The sequence below is a fragment of the Polypterus senegalus genome, chromosome 1 (genome assembly GCF_016835505.1).
Source record: "Polypterus senegalus isolate Bchr_013 chromosome 1, ASM1683550v1, whole genome shotgun sequence".
Lineage (NCBI taxonomy): Eukaryota > Metazoa > Chordata > Cladistia > Polypteriformes > Polypteridae > Polypterus > Polypterus senegalus.
Genome location: NC_053154.1, coordinates 275590044 through 275605092, shown reverse-complemented (window position 1 = coordinate 275605092; position 15049 = coordinate 275590044). Strand labels below are relative to the sequence as shown.

The 15049-nt window shown below is 36.7% G+C and overlaps 1 protein-coding gene across 2 annotated transcripts in view; it reads right to left on the bottom strand.

Annotated features, from left to right (window-relative positions):
• Positions 1-15049, bottom strand: part of hpse2 (heparanase 2) — a 371766-nt gene that overhangs the window by 188100 nt on the left and 168617 nt on the right. For both annotated transcript variants that reach the window (XM_039774786.1, XM_039774797.1), the window contains exons 4-5: positions 9084-9257; positions 8588-8759 (exon numbers count right to left, since the gene is read on the bottom strand). In XM_039774786.1, coding sequence (XP_039630720.1) covers positions 8588-8759; positions 9084-9257 — 346 coding nt within the window. The remainder of the gene's footprint in view (positions 1-8587; positions 8760-9083; positions 9258-15049) is intronic.

Below are 15049 nucleotides of genomic sequence, written 5' to 3'. Positions count from 1 at the left end.
AGTTGAATATATAAAGTCAAAACCTAAATACTTTGTATATAAAGTCAGCGTCGGAATTTATAAAGTCATTCCTGAATATATAAAGTCAACATCGGAGTATATAAACTCATTCCTGAATATATAAAGTCAGAGTCAAAACTGAACTATGTGAACAAAAACGTATTCAGAAAAATAAATTAAAAAAACACTGTTCTGTTAATGTTTTGAAAATGATGCATGTGCCCTGCCCAGGATTGGTTCCTGCCTTGCGCCCAGTGTTGGCTGGGATTGGCTCCAGCAGACCCCGTGACCCTGTGGTCGGATTCAACGGGTTGGGAAATGGATATTCCAGCGCTTACTTTATATATTCCGACGCTGACTTTATATATTGAAGTTTTGACTTTATATATTCTAGCACTTACTTTATATATTCCAACGCTGTCTTTATATACTCAGGTTTTGACTTTATATATTTGGGAATGACTTTATATATTCAAGTTTTGAATTTATATATTCCAGCGCTGACTTTATATATTCAAGTTTTGACTTTATTTATTCCGACAGTGACTTTATATAATCAAGTTTTGACTTTATATAGTTAAATGTAGTCATCATTGCATAACTTTTTCTTTACCATAGAAATTTAAAGACTAAATTCAACCTAACAAAGATACTTCTGGCGACTAAATAGAACCTACTTATATCCAAATTCGAGCTATTGAGCTGTCGCCTGCCTGCCTGAATAAGTCACCCTCGCCGCTCTTACTTTTTACCGTTCATTTAATCATGGCTAGTGGCGGAAAAATTATAAAATGGAAGGAGGATTACACGGAGTATGGCTTTACCAAAACAATTATTGATGGCGAATCGATTATTCATAAAGCTTCAATTGGTGATCTGTTTTTCTGTGTTAACCTCATATTTTTTCATACTTCTCAAACTAAGGGGGTGCGAGGTTAAAATGAATCAGGAAGCGCTGATCAATGTAATCGGTGTACCAGGAAATCATGAATTGAGAGAAGTTCCCCTTTGCTTGGAATGCAAAGTGTGATTAAATGCGTGATTTTTTAACGCGTTATGGAGCACATGCATCGAAGCTTCTCAGCTGTGCTTGTGCTAAGAAAAGGAAACATTTCAAAAATAACGTAACACGATTGTCAATGTAACCTTTTGTAAGTAGTGCCTGGAGGATTCAGTTTGGAGAAACTCTAGAGACAGTGTGTGTATTAACTTGTGGATTTTTCTGTGAGTATTTGGTGGCAGCGTCACAAAGTCGCCTTCCGTAACACTGCGCGCGTTAGCTGCGGAGCTCAGCTCAGAGCGAAATGAGGTGAATGGGAGGGGAGATGATGACGTGACTCCCCCACCCGCCTTAACTGTCGATCCCCCACATACACAGTCTCTCGGAATTTGCATAAGCACACCCCTTCACGTGCAATTTTAACTTAGTTACAAAGTGATCAAAACTCTCGTTTATATCCTGCGTGCTCTCATTAAACTTGTATCCCGCATTACCCGTGGGCATGACAAACGCCAGCGACAGCCTGTCTATGAACTTAATTTAAACTTTAGGTTTACACCTTGCTTTGGCCAAGACATGGCCAAGGTAAGGAGGGCTGAAACCCAACCACCAATGAACAAGAAACATAAGTTGAAACATCAAAACTGGGCCAAGAAATATCTGAAGACAGATTTTTTTCAAAGGTTTTATGGACCGATGAGATGAGAGTGACTCTTGATGGACCAGATGGATGGACCTGTGGATCAGTAATGGGCACAGAGCTCCACTCCAACGTGGAGGTGGGGTACTAGCATGAGTTGGTATTTTTAAAGATGAGCTAGTTGGACCTTTTTGCATTGAAGATGAACTCAAAATCAACTCCCAAACCTACTGCCAGTTTTTCAAAGACACTTTCTTCAAACAGTGATACAGGAAAAGACCATGATTTTTATGCAGGCCAATGCTCCATCACTTGCATCGAAGTTCTCCACTGCGTGGCCAGCCAGTAAAGGCCTTAAAGATGAAGGAATAATGACATGGCCCCCCTTCCTCATCTGACCTAAACCCTATTGAGAACTTGTGGGCACTTCTTAAACGCTAGATTTACGGGGAGAAAACAATACACCTCTCTGAAGAGTGTCTGGGAGGCTGTAGTCACTGCTCCACAAAAAGCTGATCGTCAACAGATCAAGAAACTGACAGACTCCATGAATGGAAAGGCTTATGACTGTTATTGGAAAGAAGGGTGGCTATATTGGTCATTGATTGATTGATTTTTTTTGAAATGTCAGAGATGTTTATTTGTAAATTTTGAGGTGTTTGTTTATTATTCTCACTATAACAGATGAAAATAAACAAGTGAGATGGGAAAATTTTCATTTTTCCTTTAGTTGCATAATAAATCTGCACACTAATAGTTGCCTAATAATTGTCGACATATGTATTCCCCTGATGATGTTCACACTCACATTTCCGTTGTGAAACATTCAGGTTTATTAACATTTTGGATTGACTGATAGCACTGTGTTTGTTCCATATTAAAATTAATCCTCAAAAATACATCTTGCCTAATAATTCTGCACTCCCTGTATATATATATATATATATATATATATATATATATATATATATATATATATATATATATATATATATATATGATTTGGCTAGGAATATAACCAACAAGCTGGTTAAATCTGCAGATAATACCAAGATAGGTGAATTGGCAGATAATCTAGAATCTGCTGAATCATTAAAAAGGGACATGAACACCATATAGGCTTGGACAGATTTGTGGCAGAAGAAATTTAATGTCAGTAAGTGTAAACTATTACATTTAGGAAGTAAAAATGTTAGGTTTGAATACACAATGGGAGGTCTGAAAATTGAAAGTACACATTATGAGATGGATTTAGGAGTTGTAGTGGATTCTAGACTATCATCTGCCAGACAGTACTCAGAAGCCAGAAAGTTAACAGAATGTTAGGTTACAGTATACAGCATGATATGTAGAGTAGAATTCCAAGGAGGTTATGGTCAAGCTTTATAATGCCCTGATGAGGGCTGATCTGGACTACTGAGTGTAGTTTTGGTCTCCAGGTTTCAAAAAAGACATAGCATCGCTAGAAAAAATCCATATAAAAGTGACTAGGTTCATTCCAGGGCTACAGGGGATGAATCTGAAGAAAAATTGAAAGATCCAAGCCTTTTCAGTTTAAGCTAAAGAAGATTACGAAGAGACATGCTTATAAAGTGTTTAACTTATGAAGGAAATTAGTACAGTGGATCAAGACTGTTATTTTAAAATGAGTTCATCAAGATCATGGGGACATAGTTGGAAACCTCTTAAGGGTAAATTTTGTACACACATTAGGAAGTTTTTCTTTACACTGAGAACCACAGACACTTAGAATAAACTACCAAGTAGTGTGGTAGACCAGCGGTTCCCAAACTGTGGTACACGGAGCATTTTCAGGTGGTACGCATCGCGGTCCCTGAAATTTAATTTATCTGTGCAAAACCCTTTATGATAAGCCTGTTGTGAGCAAAAACCGCTGAAACTGTTTAAATACAATAATATGTGGATTCCCAAATTTAGTGTGGTGTGAAATTTCGTCATCTAAATAAATAAAACCTATTATTCGAATCAGTATTTAGTTCATTTAACGCTACCATAATTCCGTTTCACGGAAGTCAACTTCTACTTCTTCACTGTTTGAGCTTTTGGTCACTAGATGAAAGCACAACGGCGACACTATTTAGTCTTCGGTAACTCTGCCTCACAGAAACCGCTCGCGTTTGTTGTTATACTTGCACTGCAGCTGTATCACATCGTAGTCACTAGATCTAAGCACAAAGCCGATACCATTTCGTCTTCGGTAACTGTGTCACATACACAATTTATCAATTTATTTACATGCACAATTTTTTTCATTAATTTTATGCATAACTAGCAAAATACCCGCGCTTTGCAGCTGTGAAATACTGTCTGAATATTTTTATTAATAAAAAAGTAAACATTTTTAGACTGAACGAAAATATGTAAAAAATTAATTGTTAAGGATCTCTCTGTATACCACGTTGTCAGTTCGGCCCTCTGGTTGTAATATGACTAAGCTGTGTGCTGAGCTCACTCTTGAGCATGCAACATACAGTTGGCCTTGTGAAAAGCAATCCCGCCTCAAATCAATGCCAACCTTTTGTAGTGTTTGTCCCTGAGACTTATTAATTGTCATTGCGAAGCAGAGCCTTACTGGAAATTGAACGCGTTTGAATTGAAATGGGAGATTAGATGGTATAACGGGGATGCGAAGAATAAAAACTGTGTCACCTGAGGCATTGCCAGTAAATATAGTTGCTTCAATTAGGTTGTTTTGTAGAGATGTGACCTGAAGTCTTGTGCCGTTACAAAGTTTCGGTGGTTGTAAGTTTCTGCTTCCTTGGCGAAGGTCGTAAACGAAAAAAGACACCGCAGTGAACACAGAAGAGAACCCGTGGATTAAATTAAACCTACACAATAACTGTAACAATCGTAACAAATGAACAATAAAATAGAAGAGAACCCGTGAATTAAATAAAAAGGTTGCTTCGTTGGTGAAGCAAGGAAAAAGGACTTTCTTATATGTCGTTCGTTTTTAAAACAGTGCAGAAGCTGTGAGAAAGCTGCTTCCTTGGCGAAGCTCGTAAACGAAAGAAGACACCGCAGTGAACACAGAAGAGAACCCGTGAATTAAATAAAACCTACACAATAACTATAAAAATCGTAATAAATGAACAATGAAACAGCGGAGAACCCATGGATTAAATAAAAAGGCTGCTTCGTTGGCGAAGCAAGGAAAAAGGACTTTCTTATATATCTGAGAAAGCTGCTTCCTTCGCAAAGTAAGGAAACGACTGAAGAGACGGCTGAGGCGCGGTAAGTGTTCGGCAAGGCAGCTGAAGCGCTGCATTATGGGATCTGTAGTTTATTGTGTTACCAGTGCTTCATATCCCCGGGCCATTAATAACAATAATACAGTATATAAAATGATCTCGCGGGCCGGATATTGCCTGCGGGCCTTGAGTTTGACACATATGGAGTAAATAGAACTTGAAAAGATGATTTTTCGTACATCGAGCCCGCGTGCTATTGTGGTTTTGCTGTGCTGTTTTTGTCTGTGCACTGCGTCAGTTCACGTGAGCCGCTCGTTGTACATGCATCGAAGTTTCCCAGCTGTGCTGGTGCCACGTCGTGCTATTTCCATGGCTGTATCTAATGTTACCGAAGTCCCGGCACTTAAAACTTTCTCTCGCAGTTTCGTTGAGTTTGTGCCAAACACCACCCTGACCATCTCATTTTCCTCTGCATAAGGACAGTCCTTCACCCGTGAATATTTACCCATGGCAGTTTGCTATTGGATTGCCGCTGACGGACGGCCTTATATGGGTAGGCACTAAATTACAAACGCCAGCGACAGCCTGTCTAAGAACTAAATTTAAAGTTTAGGTTTACATTGTGCTTTGTTTCTGAAGTAGCAGAACTCATGAATATGGTTGTATATGTCACTCGCTCGCTTCTTATTGTTTCGCTGCCTTCTCAATTATATAATGCATGTTTTCTTCAGCGCTTTTTGGGCCTCTTCCTGGTTTTCTACGTACTGCGTGATTACGTGGAAGGCATGATGATGTCACACGAAACTCCGCCCCCACGGGTTTCAAGCTCATCTCCATTACAGTAAATGGAGAAAAACAGCTTCCAGTTATGACCATTACGCGTAGAATTTTGAAATGAAACCTGCCCAACTTTTGTAAGGAAGCTGTAAGGAATAACCCTACCAAATTTCAGCCTTCTACCTACACGGGAAGTTGGAGAATTAGTGATGAGTCAGTCAGTCAGTGAGTGAGTCAGTGAGGGCTTTGCCGTTTATTAGTATAGATTTCTTTGATTTCGGGCCGGTTTAGACCCGAAATTACAGCTCTCCCTCCCTTTCAACAAGGTGTGTGTGGTTCGCAACAAAACTCACTTAACCTCAGGTGGTACTTGACGTCCAAAAGTTTGGGAACCCCTGTGGTAGACAGTAGGACTTTAGGGACCTACTAGACTTGTTGTTTTTTTAGAAGAATTAAGTGGATAGAACTGGCAAACCTTGTTGGGCTGTATGGCCTGTTCTCTTCTAGATTGTTCTAAAGTGCCAATGTTTGCTTAGCTAAATATGGTAATGTAAATAGACATATCATAGAGCCGTTTCAAAAATTTAAAAAGAAAAATGAATTCCAACAAAGTTGAACTCTTTAAGATGTCCCTTAGCCACCTGTGTTAGTTGTGTAATGTGCTGGAAATTTAGCTAAGATAGCAAATAAGAAAAAGACCAAATGAGTTTTGTGATTATTTTCCAAAGCACTTTGTTATCTGAAATTTAACTAAGCAAATTTAAATTACTTTCTTGTTGGCCCCACCCTAGTGTCCACATCCAAAAAGCACAATGTTGACAACAGGAAAATCGTTCCCATGTACTGTATTTCAATGTTTAAATATATCTAATATTGCCACATCAGACATGTGCAAATATAAAAAATAAACCCAAGTAATAATTATATCAATAAAAACACAAAAAAAGCACAAAATAAATAACATAAACTCTCAACTAAAAGGAAAGATTAATTTACTCTACTAGTTGAAAATCTATAAATGGGCTCAAAGTGTGATGTGACGTTCTTGGAAAAAAGAACAATAGCAAACTGGAGTAGGTAAAGGAAGTAACACTTCAAAAAAGGAGTTAAAACAACTAAAAGAGGAGGAAGCAAAAATTAACAAGTGGTTTGGTTAACTTGTTAATTTCCACATGAGATTAAGCACTACTTCAGGTATGATGGATTTTGGGAAACACTTACTTATTAATGAAATCAAGTAACAAAGTACTTAGAATTATGAATCTTTTGGAAAAAGTAGATAATGTTTTGCAGTAAAGCAAACCATTTCATTCTCTTCATAACCATACTATTTATGGTATAAAATGAGAGCTTATTTGTCTAGCTTCTTAGAAAATTCAAATTTCATCTGAAAAAAGTGTAGCCTTAATATCCAAATCTTTATCAAAGTATGAATGTAACTTTACTATTTATGAAACAATCTACAAGAAACTATCCCTAATAGCAATGAAAGGTTGCTGTTTAAACAGAAAGAGAATGAAGTGCAGAGGACAGTGTAGTTTCTTTAAAAATATTGTTATGTCACAAAACGTTTGTGACATCAACATATATGTGTACTTTTTGATATGTGTGCAATCTTGAGACATGAATACTCAGGAATGTTCTTAGTTGCAAAGTGGATGTATTCCATAAGTTTTAAGGCTTTTGTTTCATTTTTACTGTGGTGTCCCATAGATTGTTATAGTATGCCACTAGAGAAACACACTTTTTCAATTTATAAATAATACTTCACAAGTATATAGGGCAAATGAATGTACATCATGATTATGAAAAAAATAATTCCAACTTTCAATTACAAAAAAAGCCAAGCTAATCATTTATAAGCACAGCATCTGCACAATTGAACAAAGCAACACTGGAACTCAGAAGTGCAGATGGATCAGTTCTGAGAGCACCACACAGTAATACAGCCAAAAGTGTTGGTGGCTAGATGGCAGAACAGCAAATTGAACTAGGTGGGGATGGACTGGAATGAGATGCATGAATTTTGGAATTGGCTTATCAAGGCCATTGGTGGAATGGTCTTGCTGAATGAAACTGAAACTTAGGAGTTGCTCCAGCAAAAAAACATTTGTAAAGTCTATGCTTGTACATAAAGTACAAGACAGCTTGGTGATTACCAGCATCTGGGTAAATGAAGACTTCCTCTTGCCCTTTAATTACTTTCTATTTCTGTTACCAATGCTTGTTTTTTTGTTTTTGGAAGTACCAAACAAGGACAGAGGGACAAGACAACACTAACAAGAAAGAAGAGCTAAAAATGAGCTGTCACCCATTAACTAGATGTCTTGCTTTCCATTAACAGAAGGAAACATATAATTTAGTTATTTTTGTTCCTTTGGCTTTAGTTAAGTAAAATGGAATGAAACAGAAATTAATTATAGCAATATTTGGAAAAACATTGCAGAGAGCAGCACATATATACCTGTTCTTTTTTCTGTACTGTACATGCCACAGTTATGTCATATTGTTTAATCTTCTCTATCTAAACATATGACATTTTTGAAGTGATTCACTATAAATTCTTCATCTCTGTATATCTGACATATTAAGCAGCAGATGTTCATCTACCACAAATAAAACACAATTTTCAGGTTGGCAAAAATTACATATTACAGTAAATTATGGAGAATGATTGGCAGAAATGTAGTGAGACAAGATTTTTTACTTCAGCAAAAAGATATAAATAATTCACTATCAACACAAATGAGCAATCATTTTTGAATCAGTGAAGTACCTTAAAAATTGGGGGGACTTTATATAGTGGGGAGTGCATGTTCCCAACCTCCATAGCTGTAATTCACAAACTCATATCGCATTTACTTTAAGTGTGAGGTTCTCTGCTGCAAAAACGTTCACTAAATTCAATCCTTCTATTGCAGCATTGCCCACATACTACTCTCCAAACAAGCATCTCACCCGTCTAAGAGCAGGACAGCATTCTTGCGCGGCCGACCGATGTTGGGGCCGTAGAGATTGGCGCGGTTGTAATAGCGTACCGACTGTAGTTGTGTTCGCAGCTTCAGGTAGTCTTGAGCCAGCTGACTGCCATTCAGTGTGCGGCCTACCATTGCACGATAGCTGTTTGGCTCTGTAAGTAGATGAACATTAATAAATTTACTAAGATAAAAGCAGCAAAAGGCATTTAACAAAAAAATTGAAGAAAATAATAACTCACAAGGAGTTTGGAAAGAGATTATGTTAGCATTTACATCAGACAACACCAAGAAGACAATTTAGGACTTATAGACACCTGTTATTCTGTTAATATTTTACATAAATAGAATCACATTTGCTAACAGCAAAAATTACTTTCTTTTATATCTATTAAAATGTTCATTATGGTGTAGTCCTTTGAATCTCAAATTTTCACACCGATAAATATTACCTTATTCACTCTGCAACTGACACTCACCATTGCCCAGTTCCCAAGAGATGTTGTACTTCTTGCCAGCACTGTATTTGAGAAGACTGAGCGCACTGGAGCCATTCCATGAGTTATCTGGGTTCCGATGGAGGGCATTGAGACCAAAAACCAAGTGTAGGCCAGCACAGTCTGCAAAGTTGTACAGTTTATCTAGAGACCTGGCTGGGAGAAAGCGAACTGCAGTTGTAAATTTGCACTTGCTCACAGATAATCCATTTAATTTACAAATATTGTTAAAATAGGGGTATTCCACTGAGTGTACACGTAAAATATAAATGGGAAGGTGGAATTTAACTTCGGCATTCAAAAAGTTTCTGAAGGAGAAGAATATGCTGTTTTAGCTTAAAATGAAAAAGTCTGGGATGCATGGTCACACAACATATAACATTCTGTGTGATAGCCTATGTTTTGATTCCAGTCTGGTTGTTTTAATATAGAGCTTGCATGTGCATTTTGTGTTCTCATTGGTTGTAACTGATGCTCTTGAAAAGATCATAAAAAAGCCACATAGCTTATTCACTGAGCGATAAAACTAGCGAAACTGAATTTGCACACTGTATGAAGTAAAAAGGTGAAAGAAGGCCAAATAAAGTGCTTGAAAGTTTGTGAACCCTTTAGAATTTTTTATATTTCTGCATAAATATGACCTAAAACATCATCAGATTTTTACTCAAGTCCTAAAAATAGATAAAGAGAAACCAGTTAAACAAATGAGACAAAAATATTATACTTGGTCATTTATTTTTAGAGGAAAATAATCGAATATTACATATTTGTGAGTGGCAAAAGTATGTGAACCTCTAGGATTAACAGTTAGTTTGAAAGTGAAATTAGAGTCAGGTGTTTTCAATCAATGGGATGACAATCAGGTGTGAGTGGGCACCCTGTGTTATTTAAAGAACAGGGATCTATCAAAGTCTTTTCTTTACAACATGTTTGTGGAAGTGTATCATGGCATGAACAAAGGAGATTTCTGAAGACCTCAGAAAAAGAGTTGTTGATGCTCATCAGGCTGGAAAAGGTTACAAAACCATCTCTAAAGAATCCACAGTCACAGATATTGTGTACAAATGGAGGAAATTCAAGACCATTGTTATCTTCCCTAGGAGTGGTCGACCAACAAAGATCACTCCAAGAACAAGGCGTGTAATAGTTGGTGAGGTCACAAAGGACCCCAGGGTAACTTCTGAGCAACTGAAGGTCTCTCTCACATTGGCTAATGTTCATGTTCATGAGTCCACCATCAGGAGAACACTGAACAACAATGGTGTGCATGGCAGGGTTGAAAGGAGAAAGCCACTGCTCTCGAAAAAAACATTGCTGCTCGTCTGCAGTATGCTAAAGATCACATGGACAAACCAGAAAACTATTGGAAGAATGTTTTGTGGACGGATGAGACCAAAATAGAACTTTTTGGTTTAAATGAAAAGCGTTATGTTTGGAGAAAGGAAAACACTGCATTCCAGCATAAGAACCTTATCCCATCTGTGAAACATGGTTGTGGTATTATCATGGTTTGGGCCTGTTTTGCTGCATCTGGGCCAAGATGGCTTGCCTTCATTGATGGAACAACGAATTCTGAATTATATCAGAGAATTCTAAAGGAAAATGCCAGGACATCTGTCCATGAACTGAATCTCAAGAGAAGGTGCGTCATGCAGCAAGACAACGACCCTAAGCACACAAATCGTTCTACCAAAGAATGGTTAAAGAAGAATGAAGTTAATGTTTTGGAATGGCCAAGTCAAAGTCCTGACCTTAATCCAATCGAAATGTTGTGGAAAGACCTGAAGTGAGCAGTTAATGTGAGGAAACCCACCAACATCCCAGAGTTGAAGCTGTTCTGTACAGAGGAATGGGCTAAAATTCCTCTAAGCCGGTGTGCAGGAATGATCAAAAGTTACCAGAAACATTTAATTGCAGTTATTGCTGCAAAGCGGGGTCACACCAGATACTGAAAGCAAAGGTTCACATACTTTTGCCACTCACAAATATGTAATATTCGATCATTTTCCTTAATAAATAAATGACCAAGTATAATATTTTTGTCTCATTTGTTTAACTGGTTTCTCTTTATCTACTTTTAGGACTTGAGTGAAAATCTGACGATGTTTTAGGTCATATTTATGCAGAAATATAGAAAATTCTAAAGGGTTCACAAACTTTCAAGCACAGCTGTAATTCCATGCATAGCATATAGAAGTCAAATTAGAACAATTCTGAGGAGAACAAGCCATTCAACTAAACAAGTTCGCAAATCCTATTCATGTAGATTCTACAAAAATAACATTGAGCTGAGATATAAAGGTCCTAAAGTCATATTCTCTACTACGATCTGTTGTAAATTATTCTCTGTCACTGTGGTCTGTCTGGGAAGAAGCACTTTCTAATATTTGTTCTTAACTGTGTCTCTGTTGAAAACTTTAGTTTTAAAGAACACCAATAATACACTGTATTAACTCCTTTCATAATTTTAAACACTTCAGTTGTGTCACCTGTTAACCTTTATTGCTTAAACTAAAATGGTTCATCTCATCCAATCTTTTCTCATAGCTCATACCTCTACATCCCAAAACCAGCCTAGTCAATATTGTCTGAACTTTCAAAAGTACCTCTCTCTTTCTTGTAATATTGTTTCCTGCAGAGGCATTAGCTCTCTTGGAAAATGTGTTCTTTTAATATTGTGGCTTATTAAATAATTAAACAATATCATAATATACCAGAAAAGGCAATATCCCTCCCATAGTGATTACGGTGGTACAAGAATCACATGAGACAAAATATCTTTTAGCTTACATTTACTGACGTTTTACGTGGTTACAGACGGGGAGGCATATGGACAGACTTTTATCCAGGTGGGAATCTGGATCAACACAGTCAGCCATTTTCTCCGTCCCTACGCTGGGAGGTTTTCCAACACCTTTGTGTCGGCACAGCCTCGAAGGGTCTGGCCACTGTCCAGACCTTTTATAATGTCTTGCTTCATTTGCTGGTCTTCTCTGTCTCCAAACAAGGGCTGAATTCCTCTTCCCCAAAATACAGACATATCATAGTGCTTACATGTTGATTCTCATTCTCCTAATAAGGAAAGAAGATTTGTGCTGATAGAGGACAGAAATACCCTAACCTGTGTTTAAGCTGACTATACAAGCCTCCAGTTGTCTTTGGCTATCTAATCCAATGCTTGGTCAGCAATTCTAACTGCTGAGCCCCTGTGTGCCACAGTTAACATGCACATGTGAATAAAACTCATAACAGTATTGTCCAGATATAGTGACATAAAGAAACATGTAGTATAACAAATATGGAAACCAAAACTGTACATACACTGCAGCTGAAGCTTTACTAGTATGTTATGTAGCTCAGGCATATCCTGCCTTGACTTGTACTGTAAACATCATGTTATATACTGTAACATAACATCCTATTAGCCATTTTTATGCTTTTTTCCACTGTCATGATGTAGCTAGTGTCAACTTCACTTGGGTTCTTAGGTCCTTCCTATGAGGTGCAATGTCAAGTTTCATACCTCTCATTGTGCACTCAAATATAACATTTTTACTTTCTGCATGTAAAAATATTAGTGAAGCATAATCTTCTCCATCTGAACCCATGTCGACTATTTGTTAATACACATTTTCTTGATGTGATGCTTGATTTTGTCCTTAATAATAGCTTACTTTACACATTATACATATTAAGCTTACTAGCTTATAGTTAACAGTATGTGGAACAGCCCAATCACACTTTTTATATAATGGGATAATATTTGCTACTCTCCACTGCTTAGAAATTGTGATTTCTAAAAAATAAGCAAATTGTAATGTACCTCCTTTAGTAGTTCCTGTTGGAAGGTTATTGGCTTACGTGTAAGCATCAGAAAAATGTAAATTAAAAGTATTCACTAATTCATTTTTTGTATATTTTACTGCTCTTTATATAACTCTCTTCCACCATGACCCTTTTCTTTATTACTAAGAATCTCTTTGGGTTTTCTTTCACTTATCTGCAATATTTACCTCCAACTGCATTTTATTGTTCATATTATCTTTCATAACCATTGCTGTCATGCTCCAATAAGCCCTATGGTTAACACTGGAGTTATTTGCTTTACACTATGTGCCTTATTTACCCTTTTTCCCTTTGCAAATCATTTTTAAGCTCTTAATTTGTCCACTGTGGAGTTATCCTAATTCACTGCTCTTGCTAAATTTTGATATAATCTTGTCCTGAGTTTTATGTAAAACACTTTTGCGCCTGGAGCAGATGTCCTCAACTATCTCCATGCTTTAAACCTTATTCCACTTCATCTTATTTAAGCTCTGCCACATCTGCTCAAAATTTTCTCTGCTAAAATTAAACTCAATAGTTTTAGTTTCTGCATAGGCACTATGCCAAAACACAGTAAAATGTATTATATCACTAGATGTTAATGGTTTAATCAAATCTATCCCGTGTGCTGTCCTGATTATTACAAAATATTAAGTCTAGAAAGAACCGCCCCCCAACTGGTGCTTTAACATATACAGTAGTATTAAAAAACGTTAATTGATTATATCAAAAGATTCCTGTTCTTATGCTCCAGTTTTTGTAAGGCTAGCCTAGTTAATGTGTTGATAAAGTCCCCATGACTATAATATTTCCCACTGAACTTTTTTTTTTTTTAACATTATTAAAAGATGTATATTGAAACTATTGTCATAATCTTTATAGCACACCCCGCATATAAGATCTTTACCCCCATGCTTTCTACTTGAATCAACACTATTTATTATCTAAATATGGAAGCATTCAAATTGTATAAACAATGCATAAATAGCAACTCCCTCACTTTTTTGGGTTTGCCAATCTTTCCTGAATAATGTGTACCTGTTTATATTATATTCATCCTCATCTCTATTAACTAGTGAGGTTTTTGTTATAAAGTCTAGTCAGGTCAGGTTTATTGTCATATGTACATAAAAAGATGAAATGCTTACTTGAATAATACATTACCAACAAAAGACACACACAAAAATATATATAGCATACAACATGCACAGTACATATTTATAAGAATTTGTTTATACATACATAAGTACATATACACACTATTTGTTATGTTACAGTATTAGTGATATTACTGTATATAACAATTATGTAAAGCTATATTTAAGCAACAACCGGCATATTTTATTCTTAATACTCCTAGCAGTAAGGCAACCATTTCTTAATGTATTACTAACTTTACTTTTACCTTCTAACAGTGGACTGGAACTTTTAAAGTTACCTTGTATAATTGAATTCATTCTACTAAACTAAAACTAAACTAACTATCCATTATGAGATATTGAAGGTTAAAATAACAGAATACAATAACACAGTCCGCCTTGACAGGTGCTGCTATTTCTCTAATATTATAAATAACAATGCTAGTAATCCCAGAGTCTTATTTTCTACAATTGATCGTCTGTTAAACCCAGGTAACACAAAGGAATGCCCCCAGAATACTTCCAGTGAAACCTGTGAGAACATTGCTGTATTTTTCAATCAAAAAATGAATGATATTAGAGATAACAGTATATCTCCCCAACACTGCAGAACCTCCAAAGCCCCGGTACTCCATTATTAACAAATTAAATGCTTTCACCAGGATAGATTTACCTGAATTACATAGTATAATCTCTCAACTGAAACCCTCCACCTGTGTCCTTAACCCAATACCAACCAGGTTTTTCAAAGAAATATCAGGCGTGCTAATTGACAATATTCTGGACATAGTTAATTCGTCATTAGATACGGGGGTCGTCCCAGACTGTCTTAAGACTGCTGTAGTTAAACCCCTGCTCAAGAAAAATAATCTTGACCCCTCTGCCTTTGAAAATTTTAGACCCATCTCTAACCTGCCCTTCTTAAGTAAAATTCTAGAGAAGGCAGTCATTTTGCAATTAAATGACCACCTCAATAAACATGCT